We start from the raw sequence: 16,783 nt of genomic DNA, 5'->3' as shown, positions 1-16,783 counted from the left end.
GTCAAGTGGCCAAGGGATTCATGGATGCAGTACAACGCATCTTTGAAATGGGTAACTATGGAGTCAAGCCTATACAGGGAAGGAAACAAAGTCAAAACAAGGAAGATAGCCTGGAAGAAGAGCCCTTTATGATCATACCCTTTGTATACTTCATTAAAGTCACGTTATAATGATGAAACATCACAGAATCATAGAATTTGAGAATTGAAAGGAATATATCAATGATATACCCAACAAGTAGTCATCAAGTTTCTACTTGAAGACTTCCAAAGAGATGGAATAGACTGCTTATTAAGGCAGTCCATTCCACTTTTGGACAATTCTGATCACTAAGTTTGCCCTCATAGCAAACCTCAATTTGTCTTTTTATAATTTCTACCCATTGCTCCTGGTTCTACCTCAAAACCAATCTAATTTCTTCTCCACATCAGCCCTTACAAACCACTGAAATGCTGCCTTTTCAATCTTTTCTTTTCTAAGCTAATCATGTCCAGTCCATCAGATCCTCATATAACACGGACTCAAGGACTTTGACCATCTTGGTTGTCCCGCCTCTGAACTTTTCTCAGATTATCAATATCTTAATTAAACTGTGGTACTCAGAACAGAACAGAATACTCCAGATGAGATCAGACATTATATTAAACATTTTTATTTATGACTTGGATAAAGGCACAAATCCTTGTCATCTGAAAGACCTCCTTGCAAGTCTTTTAAGTAGAGATTAGAATTAGATGATCATTTGTCAGGTATATTATAGTAAGAATTACTTTAGGATATGTATTGGACTAAATCACTGACATCCCTTCCACCAGAGACCTTCCCTGTTCATATTGAACTATTAAGAGCTACTCTTGAGTTTGGCCATTTCAGCATATCTGAATCCATTTAATTATATCATCTCTCCATCTTCTCTACAAAAATAGTATGAGATGCTTTATCAAATGCTTTGTTAAAACCTAGGCAAATTATATCTCCCTCTTGCATTCCCTTCATCTACCAGTTTAGTAATTCTCTTTAAAAATGAAGCTGTGTGATATGATAGAGTGCTGGACTTGAAGTCAGGTAGAACTTCAAATCCTTCTCTTACATTTACTAGCTCTATTTTCCTGGGCAAGTTACTTTAACCTCCCAATGCTTTAACCTCAGACAGCTCCTTAGAAGTTATTTAGTAAATCATAAATGAGATATAATCTGCCTTACAGGAAGTTCCCAAATTGGAAGTTACTGACATAAGACAAATTCACAGATCCTTCACATATTCATATATGACTGTAAGTACATCAACAGAACATTTTCCATGATATATTGCATTAGCATTTTATAACAGGAATTCATTATATTCCATACCTTAATGGTTTCAATCAGTAACAGTGTGTAATCAGGAGAGAATATAATGTTTCCTACAGGCTCTTGCACATCAAAATAGTCTTTTACACTGTAATGTATTTCCTTGATAGTAAAAGAATGCACAATACCATCCTTGATGTAAAAAATAAGAAGATAAATGCAGGTGTCAGTTTCTGTCTTTATAAAACAGATGTCCCACACTAATCTGGTCAAACCAAGAGCATAGCTTTGCACATACTGCTTAAGTGCATCCCTCTCTCCCATTTTAAGCAAATTCTACCTATTTTTTTAAAGTATTAGCTCAAGTCATACCTCCTTCAGGAAGCCTTTGCCAAATCCTTATCAATTCCCTTCTTCCTTGAAATCCAGTAGTATTTTTTAGTTTGTATGAGACTGCTGATTACGTAAAATGCTGTTTATGATAAAGTAACCAAACTGATATTCTTTTGTAGCTTTCATGGCTTATGGAAATTAGTCATGACCTTATTCTAACATTACCTCTATTGTCTTATATTTCTAATGTTTCATTTGTTCATGTCTAGTCTTCTAAAATTTTTGAGGGAAGAAGCTTTTTATTGTCCTTGGCATCTAAGACAAAACTGAGCACAAGGTTGGTATCTAGTATGTGTATATGTATATATACACCAATACATTTTGTCTCTTTGTCAGTATGTATACTCCTTGATATTAAGGTCTGTTTTGTCTTTATCTCTGTATCCCCAGCATCTAGCACAGCACCTGGCACTTAATTAAGTGCTTAATAAATGCCTGTTGATTAACTGACTGAATAATAGTTACTGACTATAAACAGACATAGGCTAATTTAATTGTCCTTTAGCATATAAAGATAATATTGCTGGCCTGCCTACAGGAAGACTTTGAGGTCTTTTTTCTAGTAGCAAGACTGAATTTGAGCTAATATATTTACATTCCCTTGAACAGACCCCTTATGTTCCTTTGAAAAGCAATGCTACCCACCTGGCTATTCCTGAGTCTGGCTATGAGGTGCATTTGATATGACATGGTTTGAAGACTGAATTATCTGAATTCAAACAGAGCTAAGGATGTTTTATCCTGTCATATTTGGGCCCTGAATCTACTCCCTGCTTTATCCTTTTACAGCAAATTTCTATAATCAGAGCAAGTGGTCAGTAAAAGATTAGTGCAAGTGTGTGAGATCTTGCTGTTTTGACCTGAATGTGTAATCATTCGATACTCCCAAAACAACTGAAATTAAATCAGAAACATTTTCAGTTTGGTTTGGGGAGGAGAATTTGAATGATGATTGAAGTGAAAGTCAGCCTCTGGCAAATTCATTTGTATAACTATTGAACACCAGGGTGGAAAACTTCTACCTGTAAGAGTGTTATTTAAACTTCAGAAAAAGTAACAAGATCTGATAATCCTGTAGGTCAAATGTAAACGATTTTAATGGGGCTGTTACACTTTTACTTCTCCCTATATCTGGGTCCTGTAGTCTTTTCTGTCAGATTTGTGTCTTCCAGACCATTCACCTACAGTTGGTGGCAAACAGTGGGTACCAGCCAATGTCCCCCCATTGTCCCCTGGATGCGGCCTGTGCTCGGTTCCAGTCAACCTCTTTGGGACTCCCTCGAGGCAGGCACAGCTCTAAGCCTCTTGCCAGCAGGAAGCAGTTTCAGAAGCCAAGACCTTCATCCCTTACCCCAAAAGAATTTGGGTCCCATTTGTTTGAGGGGGGAATGATGGGGATGGGATCTGAACCCCTAAAAGGAAAAGACCATGTCATTGGGATGTGGACCTCAAAAAGGAAAAACCCTAGACTTCCCCCCCTGGCTAAATCTCTGGCATTCACCTGAGGCTATAATCCTATCAACTGGCCTTTCATTGTGGCTATTCCCAATCTCCCAATTCTGTTCTGTTATCTCCCAATTGCCCCTGGCCACTTCCCACCCTTAATCCTCTCTAGACTCCATTCTTGGTTGGCCACTTGGTCCAGGTCCCTGGTGTTCTGTTCACCCCAGCTTACCGGTCATTCCTGTCCAGATCTTCCTTAGAACCCTCCTCCAGTCACCCCAAACTACTTGGCCACTCCTAGATCCCTCCCACAGTCTTTCTGTATATAAGGTCCATCTTCTCTCCATTAAGGTGCTCAGATTCTTATAATCTGGCTCATTTGCATTAGTGATACAATGCTTAGATTACTTAAGAGTCTGTCCAATATGATGGTTGTTCTAATAAACCTTGCCTTTGGCAAAAAAAAGAAAGAAGGAAAGAAGGAAAGAAGGAAAGAAGGAAAGAAAGAAAGAAAGAAAGAAAGAAAGAAAGAAAGAAAGAAAGAAAGGAAGGAAGGAAGGAAGGAAGGAAGGAAGGAAGGAAGGAAGGAAGGAAGGAAGGAAGGAAGGAAGGAAGGAAGGAAGGAAGGAAGGAAGGAAGGAAGGAAGGAAGGAAGGAAGGAAGGAAGAAAGGAAGAAAGAAAGAAAGAAAGAAAGAAAGAAAGAAAGAAAGAAAGAAAGAAAGAAAGAAAGAAAGAAAGAAAAAGAAAAAATGACTTCAAAGGACCTCTTCTGCTTCTAAATCTCTGACTCTAAGAAAACTGTTGAGGTGGTAAAATAATGACTAACACCCTCAAGAATATAAAAGAGTGACAGCAATATACAATTAATGTTGCCTGGAAGCAAGATTTAGCTAAGGCTATAATTAAATATAATCATCTGGGATTTCTTTACTGTGGTTCCCTTTACCCTCTCCACCTTGTCCCCCCAAGAGATTATATTTCTTTAAGTATTCATTCATATTGAAAAGACAAACAACAAAGACAGGAAATCAGAATATTATTCTGAAAGAACTAACATTCTAAAATCTGGGTCAGAAGAATAGGAAAAGGAAACTTTGTGCCATGTATTTTCTTTTCTTTTTTTTTTTTTGGTGAAGTAATCAGGGTTAAGTGACTTGCCCAGAGTCACACAGCTTAGTAAGTGTCAAGTGTCTGAGGCTGGATTTGAACTCAGGTACTCCTGACCCCAGAGCTGGTGCTCTATCCACTAAGCCATCTAGCTGCCCCTGCCATGTGTTTTCTAAAGGAAAATAAATATGGAAGAACATCTTACATTTCCAGAAACAAATAGTCCTTCTTTGTGAAATGCCATGGTGTTTACGATGGTATCTTTAGAATGGATTTCTTCATTTTCATAAAAAAAAAAGTAACATAAGTGATAGATATATTAAAGTAGTATAATAATCATCAACTTTCTATTCATGCTATTATGAAGAGGTACTATAATAAGTAGATAGAACACCGGACCTTGAGTCAGGAAGACCTGGGATCAAATCTAGTCTCAGAGCCTTATCATCTGTGTAACCCTGGGCAAGTCACTCACCCTCTCAGGGCAGCACTTTCCTCATTTGTAAAATGCTTATAGATTGAGTTCAATAAATGTTCATTGACTGACTGTAAAATGAAGAAAGCAGTTGGTTTCAATGACCTCTAATCTATCTTCCACCTCAAAAATCATAAGAACTTTTCATTCATAATATTATTCTTCATTTCTCTGGAAGTTTTTGTCCAGAGAAATAAGCTTTATGAAATTGATACCTCAAGGTGGAAGAAAACAGCTTAAGGGGGTTGCTAAGATTCCTTACTTATAATGTATGATTTTCAGCCTCTCACTGTCAATCTTTTAGCTAGTAAGTCAATAATCACTACAAGGGGGATTAAAAAGACCTGGAATACATGTTTCTTTTTTTCCTGTCCTCAAAGAACTTTTATGAGAAAGAAAGTTGTAAACATCTGTAGAACATCATCATCTTCAGAACTACAGAGCAACATATCGACAAGTAACCTTCTGTTACAATGACCAATAGTTAAAATAGTTGAGAGAACTATAGGAAATGGGTAGGCATAACATGGTAGGAGGACTTCTTGCAAAAACCACAGGCTCCTAAAAAGCACTGGAATTCTCACTGCTTTGGAGGGGTTTGGCTCAGGGAAATACAGGATCCTAGATCAGTTGGCAAGACCTTTTCATCCCTCCTGCCTTGGGTCTTATGGAGCTTGCCAATAAGATGGGTTGAAGTGCACCTATACACACCACAGTCTCAGTCTGACTACACACATAAAACATACACAATCTTCAATTTGTGCAGACCCATGATATCACTGATATAGAGAGTTTTTAGGTGAGGAAACTCCCTCTACAAATGCAAATCTCCAACTTACACTCTTTGAGAGTCAGCAGCCTAGGACACTGAGAAAGTTAAGTGCATTGCCCAGGGTCACACAGCCAATATGTATCCCATATTGGATTGGAACCCAGGTATCCCTATCTCTGAGACTGGCTCTGTCCACTACTCCATACTGCCTCTCTATAAGAAATGATAATGAAAAATAGTAACAACAATGATTAATATTCATGAGTGTATGAACTACTATGGATAATTATATAGCACTTTAAAGTTTGCAATGCTCTTTACATATATTATTTGAACCTCAGATCAATCTTGTGAGGTAAATATTAAAGGTATTATTATTTTCCCCATTTTACACATAAGGAAACTTAAGTGACTTGCCCATAGTTTCACAACCAGTGTTAGAGATGGGATTCAAATCTAGGTCTTATTCCAAACACAACATTATATCTAGAACAGCAGCATAGAGATGGTAACAAGGGGACTGTGGGAAATGATCTATAGGAGAGAGTAAGGAAAGAATAAAAAGACAGCTGTAGCATGGAAGAGAGTAGCAAGCCTGCTCTCCCGTAGGCTCTACTTTATGTAAGTATGAATTTAGCAAGAAGTTTGTACAAGAAAATGTTTTGGTACTCCATGGAATGTTTTATTTAAAGTAAGTATTTTGCCCATGGAGAATTCCATTCCACTCCTTCAATAAATAAATAGAGACAGATAGATAGACAGGGAGGTGGAAAGAAAGAACAGACAGACAGAACCTCAGTTGGTCTGGTTTTCTCTAAGGTGGTCTAAAAGTTGTGACCATAGGCATTAGTCATAATAATTTTATGTAGGATAAACTATGTACACAAGCCCTAAAGGGGATGCCAAGAAGGAGGAGGAAAAAAAAATCAGACAAGATAGTTCATGGAAGACTGTTTTTCCTTTAAGATATGAGTCCTGATTGTATTTTGAGGGTACTTTACACAGCCTTCTTCAATAACTTAGTCCAGTAGCTGCAATTATAGGCAGCATTTCTACAGGTTATCAAGAAGCAAAAGATCTACCAAGTATCTAAGAGGGAAAAAAGGAACTCTGAAAGGTTTATTTTTGAACAAGAGCCTTCCTTTAGAAAAGGTCATGTGACACACAGAAACGACTCCCCATTGCAGAAAAGATAATTTACTTTATTAGAAGGGGCTCATCAAGCAATTTACCCTAAGGTTAACATAAGCTTGAACTTTCTTATCTTAGGATATTCATTCATTTTTTTAAAGTGCATACCTTTTTGTCTCCACTTTTCTTCAGGTGTCAGCATGGATGTAGGTATCACAGTAAGTATATTTTCATCTATATGTGAAAAGAAAAAAATGAAAAACTTTCAAATATAATGCCTAACATAGTAGCTTGCACATAACAGATGCTTAATAATTACTTGTTGAAATTGATTTCCTCAGAGAGCCACAACACACTGCAGGATATTACACATCTAAAATCTTAAGTCAACAGAAACATTTATATACTTTTGTTTCTCTACTCAGAATGAAATAATACTCACATATTACTGGCCCTAGAGTATTTCAAGCAACAGGGCAGCTAGGTGGTGTAGTGGATAGAGCACTGGCCCTGGATTCAGGAGGACCTGAGTTCAAATCTGGCCTCAGACACATAACACTTACTAGCTATGTGACCCCTGAGCAAGTCACTTAACCCCACCGCCTCACCAAAAAAAAAAAAAAAGAATATTCCAAGCAAGCTGCTATCCTACAGTAATATGATATGAAAAGGATAAAGAAACAGGGAATTCATGTAACTGAAATTCCAAAGGTACTAAGTGACCTCCAAATTATATATGATTAAGCTTATTGCCTTGAGATCCCCCACTGAAACACAAACACCCACAGATGGGTGGCTAGCTTTCCTAAAGCAAGCTGGGTGCATTAATGTATCACTGAGCTACTAGTCTTATTATCTACCAAAAAGGGCAGTTCAATCAATCTGGGGGACACAGGTCCTGGCCCAAGGAGTTAGCTGTGAGATAAGAAGTATCAGTGCCTAATTGAAGGAAATGTTGGAGATAATGAGATCAGAGACTGTTGTATAGACAGACTGATCTACTCTGGGAGCAAATTTCTGGTTAAGATGCTAACATGACAGATTGGAGAGGAACCCAGCTCAATTAGATCAATTGAGAGATCACTTCTATTATAAATTAACAGTATTACATTTCTTTTCATTCACTACCTCTTTCCTAGTAAAGACAGAAATTGTGGGAGGAAAGGCAAAGAAAAGAAAAAGTACAAGATGTAATCAAGGGAAATATACAATTAACCATTATAACCATAACCATGAAAGGGATGAACTTACCCATAAGTAAGAGAAAGGAAGAAAAAATAATTAGAAAGCAAAATCCAGCAATATGTTATTTATAAGAAACATACTTGAAACAAAGTTTCACAGACAGTCAAAATGAGGTTCTAGCTTAGAATTTATTATGATTTAGGCAAATTTTTAAAAGAAGCAATAGCCATTGTTATCCCAAATAAGACAACAATAAAAATAAATGTTTTTAAAAGAAATAAACAAATGAACTACATTAAGCTTAAAGGCATCACACAGAATAACATCCATACTTAATATTTATGCATTGTATGGTATAACTTCTAACTATTTGAAGGAAAAGCCTGTCAAACTGCAAGGAGCAGTCAGTAAATTACAGTAGTTGGGGACCTCAATGTGTCCCTTTCAAACCTAGATGAATCTAACAAAAAAGATAAATAAGAAAGAAGTTAAAGACTTGAATAGAATTTTGGAAAAGTGAGATATCACCAATCTCTGGAAATAGTGAACAGGAACAGAAAGGAACATACAGATTTTCAGCTGGACATGGCACTATAACAAAAACTGACCATATGCTAGGGCATAAAAAACTAACAAACAAATGCAGAAAAGGAGAAATATAAAACATATCCCATGCTCAACTCAAGTCAATAAAATTATAATTAATAAGGAGCCTTTGAGGAAAGGATTCAAATTTGAGGGGAGTCTAAATAATTTTATCCTAAAGAATTAGAGGGTTGAAGAACTAATCGCAGAAATAATTATTTTATCAAAGAAAATGACAATGATACAATATACCACAGATTTTGGGTGGCACAATCACTAAGGAAAATTTTATATTTCTAATCACTCGCATCAATACAAAAGACAAAAGGGATCAATAAAAAAAACTAGAAAAGAAATAAATCAGACAACTCTAAAAAAAATCAGAATATAAATTCTAAATATCAAATAAGAGATAAACAAAACTGAATGCAAAACAATTAATTGATAAAAAAAGATATGTTTGAAAAATGAATAAAATAAAGCATTAAATAATATAATTTTAAAAAGATAAATACTAAATTGCCAAAGTCAAAAAATTAAAAGTGAGAATTTACAAAACATTAAAGGAAATAGGAATAAACCATTTAGCCAATTATACACAACAAAATTATATAACCAAAAAAAACCCAAACAAAATTCAACAAAATTGAAAATTTAAATGAATTAATATTTATGAAAATTTTAAATAAACTGATTAGCAAAATAAGAATTAAGGAATTTAAATAAGCAAACTCAGAAAAAGAAATTGAATAAGCCACAAATGAACACTCCCTGCCCCCTGCCCAATACACCAGAACCACATGAATTTAAAGCGAATTGCCTGAAACGTTCAAATAATTATTAAAACCAATATTATACAAACTATTTGACAAAATATGAAAGAGGGAATCCTATCACATTTCTTCTATGATAGAAAAATGGTATTGAAACCTAAAACATGGAAACACAAAACAGATAAAGGAAAATATAGACTAACATCCCTAACAAATACTGATGCAAAATTAGCAAAAGTTACATTGCCATATTAATATTATAGACTTTAATCAGGTTAGATTCATGTTAGAACTTCAGAGTTGGTTCAATATGAAGAAAATAATAAACAAAATGGATATTATAGCAATAACAAAAATACATAGTTATATCAATAGATGAAGAAAAAAGTTTTGATAAAATATAACCTGTTGTGCACAGCTAACTCAGCTCACCACAAGAGCAAGGATCCTATACTAACTCTGAAGGGATAAGGCCAGTTTAACCTTCTATCTCGAATGCTCATTGATGAAGCGGGAGACAAGATGGAAGCAACTCCATTTATTTGTTTGTTTGTTTGTTTGGAAGCAACCCTGTTTAATTTTAACAAAGCATTCACTTAAGTAGTAAAGTAACAGGAACTTCTTCTCAAGTCACGATGACGTAGAGCTCGTGCTCTCCTAAGGACAGTGCATGCACATCCTGTGCACTTATCTGACTCCAATCACAGATAAACTACTAATGACCATACAATAACTAGGGGAGTTAAAAGTTGTTAAAGATCAATAGAACGGAGCACTGAACCAGGAGACCTTTGCTTATAGATCAGCACCCGAGAGGGGCCTCCGCCCATCAGTGAGACCTCATGAACAGCCTGTGGCCCTCTACATCCTTACAGATCCCTAACAATAACCTTTCTGTTAAAAACACTAAAAAGCATAAGAATAAAGGGAATTTTCCTTAATGTAGTAAATAATATCTATCTAAAATCAAGAATCAGCATTTTATGTAATGGAGACAGGATAGAGGTCTTTCAAATAATATCAAGAGTAAATCAAATCCATTGTCACCACTATTATTTAATACAGTTTTATAAATGCTAGCAATAGAAGTAATTAAGAAAAATAAATTGAGGGAATAAGCAAAGGTAAAGTGATAACAAGATTATCACTTTCCCAGATGATATGATTGTCTACTTAGAGAAACCTAGAAATTCAACTAAAAAATAAATTTAAAAAATCACCAGCAAAGTAGCAAGATATAAAATAAACCCCCATATATCATCAGCTTTGTTGTACATTACCAACAAAACCCAGCATGAAGAAATAGAAAGTGAAAGTACATTTACAATAATTATATATTCCATAAAGTACTTGGAAGTCCACCTAACACCACACACTCAAAACATACAACTATAAAACACTTCGCAGGAAAAAAGACAAACCAAGATAATCATAGATATTAACTTCTCGTGTTTAAGCCATTTCAAAATATAAAAAATGATAATACTACATAAATTAATTTGCTTAGTCAGTGGCATACCAATCAAACTACCAATGGGTTACTTTAGAAAGCTAAAAAAAATAATAAAATTCATCTTGATGTACAAAAAATCAAAATTCTCAAGGGAAATAAAAAAGTGAGAAGGGAAGGGGCCGAGCAATAACAGATCTCAAACTATACTGCAAAAACCTAATCATCAAAATCATTTGATGCTGGCTAAAAATGTCAATCAGTGAAACAGATTAGATAGACAACACACAGAAGCAAACAAACATAGTACAGTGTTTGAAAAACCCAAAAACCATAACTACTGAGATAAAGACTCACTATTTCACAAAAACTACTGGGAAAACACCTGGACAAAATTAAGTTTTGACCAAGATCTCACACTATATATGACAATAAGCTCCAAAGGTATTAATGAGCAAGATATAAAAAGTTACATCATAGATAAAATAGAGGAGCAAAGAAGGAGATACTTTTCACAATTATGGATAGAGAGAAAAGGGATAGAAAAAATCAAAGAAGATAAAATGGACAATCCTGACTACGTAAAATTTAAAAGCTTTTGCAGAAACAAAATCGGCACAGTTAAATCAAGAGAAAGTTAAGTAGGAAAAAATCTTTATGGCAGGTTTCTCTGATAAAGGTATAATATCCAAGAAACGTAGGTATCTGATTCAAATATATAAGACTGAGAGTCATTCCTGAGGAAATAAACAGTTAAAAGATATGAACAGGAATTTTATTGAGGGAAGAATTCAAAGCCATCAATAACTATGAGAAAAAATGTTTTAAATCTTGGTATATGGTGTGCAATCTTACTCTAATTTTTGTGAGACTGCTTTCTAGTTTTCCCAATAGTTTTGTGGAATAGCAATTTCTTATCCAGATAGCTGGGGTCTTTCTTTGGGTTTTTTCAAACACTAGGCTACTATGATTATTTGCTTTTGTATGTTTTTATATATAATTGATTCCACTAATTGACTTCTCTATTCTTTAACTAGTACCAAATGTCTTTGATGAAGATTTGTGGTATATATATTTTGAGATATAGTCCTTCTAGGTTCCTTTGATCCTTACTTCTTTTCAATAAGTAAAAGAATGTTTCAAATCACTTAATAATAAGAGAAATACAAATGAAAATAACTCTGAGTTTCCACTTATCAATAATGAAATCGGCACAGATTTTTAAAAAGGAAAAAAGAGTTATTGTAGGGATACAGGAGGACAAGTCCATTTGTGTAATGTTAGCAGAGCTGTAGATTGTTACAGCCATTCTGGAAGTCAGTTTGAAACCTGTAGGAAAAGTAGACAAAGACACACACTCCTACCATATGAACACCAGGGCACATTGTCTTCAGCTATTTTGTTGTAAGTGAAAGTTGTAAGTGAAGGAAAAGCTGTGAACTTCAATGTCATTCTCACTTATTAGAACAAAAAACTTAGCTACTAAAGGTGGAGGATTCCAGTACCCCAGGAAAGATCTCCTCCTTGTCTACTCCAACAGGGAGATTTCTTTGATTTAAGTGAGACCAGCTATATTCATAGGATAAACTCCTCATGTATCTTTTGTAGTTAAGAATATAATACATTTTTTCCAACAAGTATATTTTTGTATACAAAATATTTTGGAGTCTACCTACCAAGACAAACCCAGGAACTCTATGAACACAATCATAAAACACCTTCCACACAAATAAAGCCATATCCAAGCAACTGCAAAAATATTAATTGCTTATGGGGAGGCAGAGACGATATAATAAAAATAACAATTCTGCCTAAATTAATGTATTTATTCAGTGCCATACCAATCAAACTACCAAAAATTATCTTATAGAGCTAGAAAAAATAACAAAATTCATTTGGAAGAACAAAAGGTGAAGAATATCAAGGGAGCCAATGAAAAAAAAATGTGAAGGAAGGTGGTCTAGCAGTACCAGATCTCAAACTGTATTACAAAATGGGTAATCATCAAAACAATCCAGTACGGGCTAAGAAATAGAGTTGTGGATCATTGGAATCGATTAGGTAAAAGACAATAATAATCTAATGTTTGTTAAACCCAAAGATCCAAGCTTTGAGGAGATGAACTCACCTGAACAAAAACTGCTAAGAAAAGTGGAAAGCAATTTGGCAGAAACAAGGTAGAGACTAGGGGTGGAGAACCTGTGGCCTTTTAGATCCTTAAGTGTAGCCTTTTGACTGAATCCGAATTTTATAGAAAAAATCTTTTTTTCCATGGATTTCCACAAATCCATCCATGGATTCAGTCCAAAGCCTGCATTTAAGGATCTATAAGGCCATGTGTAGTCTCAAGGCCGCAGGTTCCCCAACCCTGGTATAGACCAACATCTCACACTGTATGCCAAAATAAGGTTAAAATGGGTACATGATTTAGGCATAAAGAGTAATACTATAAACAAATTATGAGAGCATTAAATAGTTTACCTGTCAAATCAATAGGTAAGGAAAGAATTTATGACCAGATAAGAGAGTATCATGTGATGTAAAGGTTGATTTTGATTATATTAAATTAAAAAAGATTTTGCACAAACAAAACCAATGCAGCCAAGATTAGAAGGAAAGAAGAAAACTATGGAGAAATTTTTTACAGCAAGGTTCTCTGATAAATGGCTCATTTCTCAAATATGTAGGAAATTGAGTCAAATTTATAAGAATACAAGTCATTCCTCAATTGATATAAATGGTCAAAGGATATGAATATGAACAAGCAGTTTTCAGATGAAGAAATCAAAGTTATCTATAGTCATGTGAAAAAATGCTCTAAATCACTACTGATTAAAGAAATGCAAATTAAAACAACTCTGTGGTACAACCTCACACCTATCAGATTGGCTAATATGACAGAAAAGTAAAATAACAAATGTTGGAGGAAACGTAGGAAAATTGGGACACTAGTTCATTGTCAGTGGACTTGTGAACTGATCCAACCATTCTGGAGAACAATTTGGAGCTATAACCAAAGGGTTATAAAATTGTGCATATCCTTTGACCCAGCAATAGCACCAGTAGGTCTCTATCTCAAAAAAGGAAAAGGAAAAGGAGAAGGACCTGTATATACAAAAATATTTATAGTAGCTCTTTTTGTGGTGGCAAAGAATTGGAAATTGAGAAAATACCTATCAAGTGGAAAATAACTGAACAAGTTGTGGTATACGATTGTGACAAAATACTATTGTGCTTATAAGAAATGATGGAGTGCTCCAGAGAAACCTGGAAAGACTTACATGAACTGATGCAAAGTGAAGTGAACAGAACTAGGAGAACATTGTACATAGTTCAGCTTGGGTGGTACTTCCTCTTGCTCATCCTTTAGAGCATGTGATGATTTTCTCTAACTGCAGATGAACCAGATCACTCCCCTGATCAATAAAATCCAGTGCCTCCTATTGTCTCTAGGATAATATAAATTGTTTATGGCCTCAAAATCTGGCCCCACTCTATCTTTTCACCCTCAGTGTATATAACTCACCCTCCCACACTTTGCAATCAAGTCAAACTGGCTTTCTCTCTGCTTTCTTACAGGACGGTCTTGGTGCCTTTGAAATGGACATGTCCTATGACTGCAATGTTCTCATTCCTCAGCTTCACCTCATAGATTTTCTCTCTTACTTTAAGATGAAGCTCAAGTATTGCCTTCTAGATGAAGTTTTTCCTGATCCCTTCAACTAACTAATGTCCTTCTTCTGAAACCACCCTGTATTTAACTGCTTTTGGTTTGTTTTTATTCTCTCTACATTTATTCTCTATATACATAGCTATTTCCCCTATTAGAATGTAAGCTCCTTAAGGGCAAGGATTGTCTTTGTTTTTGTTTGTATGTGTCTCCCCAGCACTTAGCATAGTGCCTGGCACACAGTACATGTTTAATGCTTCTTACCTTGCCTCTTACTCACCAAATCTGATGGATTATTCTTAATCCTCATCCTCCAGTCCTCTGCAGAATCTGATACAGTTTACCATGCTCTCCTCCTAGATATTCACACTTTTCTGGGTTTTCATTACAATGTTCTCCCTTGGTTTTCCAACTTGTCTGACCACCCCTCAAATTCCTTTGCTGGATCATTATCCATGTCAAGCTTCCTAACTAAGGGACTCTGTGCTGGGTACCCTTCTCTCTCTACACTCTCTCACTTGATCTCACCAGCTCCCATAGCTTTAATTATACACACACACACACACACACACACACACACACACACACACACACATATCACATAAGATGACTTATATCCATCCAGATACACACAGCATACTCTATTCACTCTACTGAGCTCCATTCTCACATCTCCGAATGCCTATTGGATATTTTAAACTGAATTTCCAATAGGTTTCTTAAGTTCAACATGTCCAAAACAGATTTTATTACCTCCCCCCCCAAAAAAAGCCACTTCTAATCAGAGTACCATCATTATTCCAGTCCCTCAGGTTCTAAATCCCAATCTTAGCTTCAATTCCTCACTCTCCCAAATAGCCAATCAGTTGCCAAATTTTATTGTTTCTACCTCTACAATTTCCTTCCCATCCATTACCTTCTCTTTAAACACGCAGTCACCACAGTATTTCAAGCCCTCATCACCTCTCAGCTAGGCTACTGGAATAGCTTCTCAACTGGTCATCTTGCTTCGAGTGTTTTACCTCTCTAGTCCAACTTCAAAAGCTGCTGATTTGGTTTTTCTAAAGCAAATATTTGACCTTGTCATGCCATAATGAATAAACTCCAGTGGCTGACTCCTACAATTTAAGCTCCTCTGTTTGGTATTTCAACCCGTTCACAACCTGGCCCCAACCTACTTTTCTAATCACATATATTATTCCTCTTCATGCACTCTTCAGTTTAGCCAGATTGGCCTTCTTGCTATTCCTCACACTTGTCAGTATATAGTTTCTTTGCATTTATAAGGTTGTCTTCCATGCCTGAAAAATACTCTTCTTATCTTAATCCTGTCTCTCAGAATCTTGATTTCCCTTCAAGTGCCATCTTTTACATGAAACCTTTCCTGATCCCTCCAGCTACTGGTACCACTCCACAAAAAAAATTGCCTTGTAATTATTTTGTATATACTTTATATATACAGCTATGTGTATATGTTGTCTCCTCCCTATGGAATGTAAGTTAGCTTGTTCAGAGTAGAGACTACTTCATTTTTTTTTCATCCCTAGCACCTAGCACAGCACCTGGCACATAATACCTATTTGACAAATTTGCTTGGTGAATGATTGGCTGATTTATTGAAATATTTAATACTTTGTAAATTACTGTACAAATATGAGCTACTGTTTTATACATATAAAATACCAAAAAATATGAAAGCAATAGTTCAAATTTCAATAAAAATACTTCACTCCATAAATAACATTCCAGAAGCTGTGAGGGATACAAATGAAGAGCTCCTCCCTAAAACCGTTTACAATGTAATACACACAAAAATACCAACACAAATGAAATAATTAATGAACAATCCAGGATGGTAAATCAACGCCAAATTGTGTGGTTCATACTTTACCCTCAAGTGGGAGTTCAAAGGAGTTGAAGTTCAAAAAGGACTAGACTACTCAAAGAAAGGTTGATGGAGGAGGTAGAATTGGGTCTGTAAGAATTTACTTTTTGCCTTTGTGTGTGTGTGTGTGTGTGTGTGTGTGTGTGTGTGCGTGTGTGTGTGTGAGGTAATCAGGGTTAAGTGACTTGCCCAAGGTCACACAGCTAGTGAGCGTACTGTGTTTGAGGTCAGACTTGAACTCAGGTCCTCCTGACTCCAAGGCCAGTGCTCTATCCACTGCACCACCTACCTGCCCCAGGAAGAATTTACAAAAGAAAAGCACAAGCAATAACATGAGCAAAGGCACAGATGTAACAATAAGCATAATGTGGTCATAAGATGATCAGGACATTATGGACAGCTAAGAGATGCAGTGGATAGAGTGCCAGACCTGCAGTCAGGCAGATTCATCTTCCTGAGCCCAAATCTGGATTCTGACACTTCTTAGTTGTGTGACCCTGGGCAAGTCACTTAACCCTGTTTGCCTCAGTTTCCTCATCTGTAAAATGAGCTGGAGAAGGAAATGGTAAACCACTCCAGTATCTTTGCCAAGAAAACCCCAAATGGGGTCATGAAGAGTCAGT

General features: G+C 35.8%; 1 protein-coding gene across 1 annotated transcript in view; it reads right to left on the bottom strand.

Annotated features, from left to right (window-relative positions):
* Positions 1-16,783, bottom strand: part of LOC110209593 (cilia- and flagella-associated protein 43-like) — a 180,952-nt gene that overhangs the window by 133,339 nt on the left and 30,830 nt on the right. Inside the window, exons 7-9 of the mRNA XM_078151617.1 lie at positions 6,781-6,846; positions 4,440-4,510; positions 1,351-1,482 (exon numbers count right to left, since the gene is read on the bottom strand). Coding sequence (XP_078007743.1) covers positions 1,351-1,482; positions 4,440-4,510; positions 6,781-6,846 — 269 coding nt within the window. The remainder of the gene's footprint in view (positions 1-1,350; positions 1,483-4,439; positions 4,511-6,780; positions 6,847-16,783) is intronic.

Source organism: Phascolarctos cinereus, unplaced genomic scaffold, assembly GCF_003287225.1.
Source record: "Phascolarctos cinereus isolate Bilbo 61053 unplaced genomic scaffold, phaCin_HiC Scaffold_3;HRSCAF=262, whole genome shotgun sequence".
Classification (NCBI taxonomy): Eukaryota; Metazoa; Chordata; class Mammalia; order Diprotodontia; family Phascolarctidae; genus Phascolarctos; species Phascolarctos cinereus.
The sequence above is the reverse complement of the archived record's forward strand: the minus strand, read 5'-3'. Positions and strand labels throughout refer to the sequence as shown.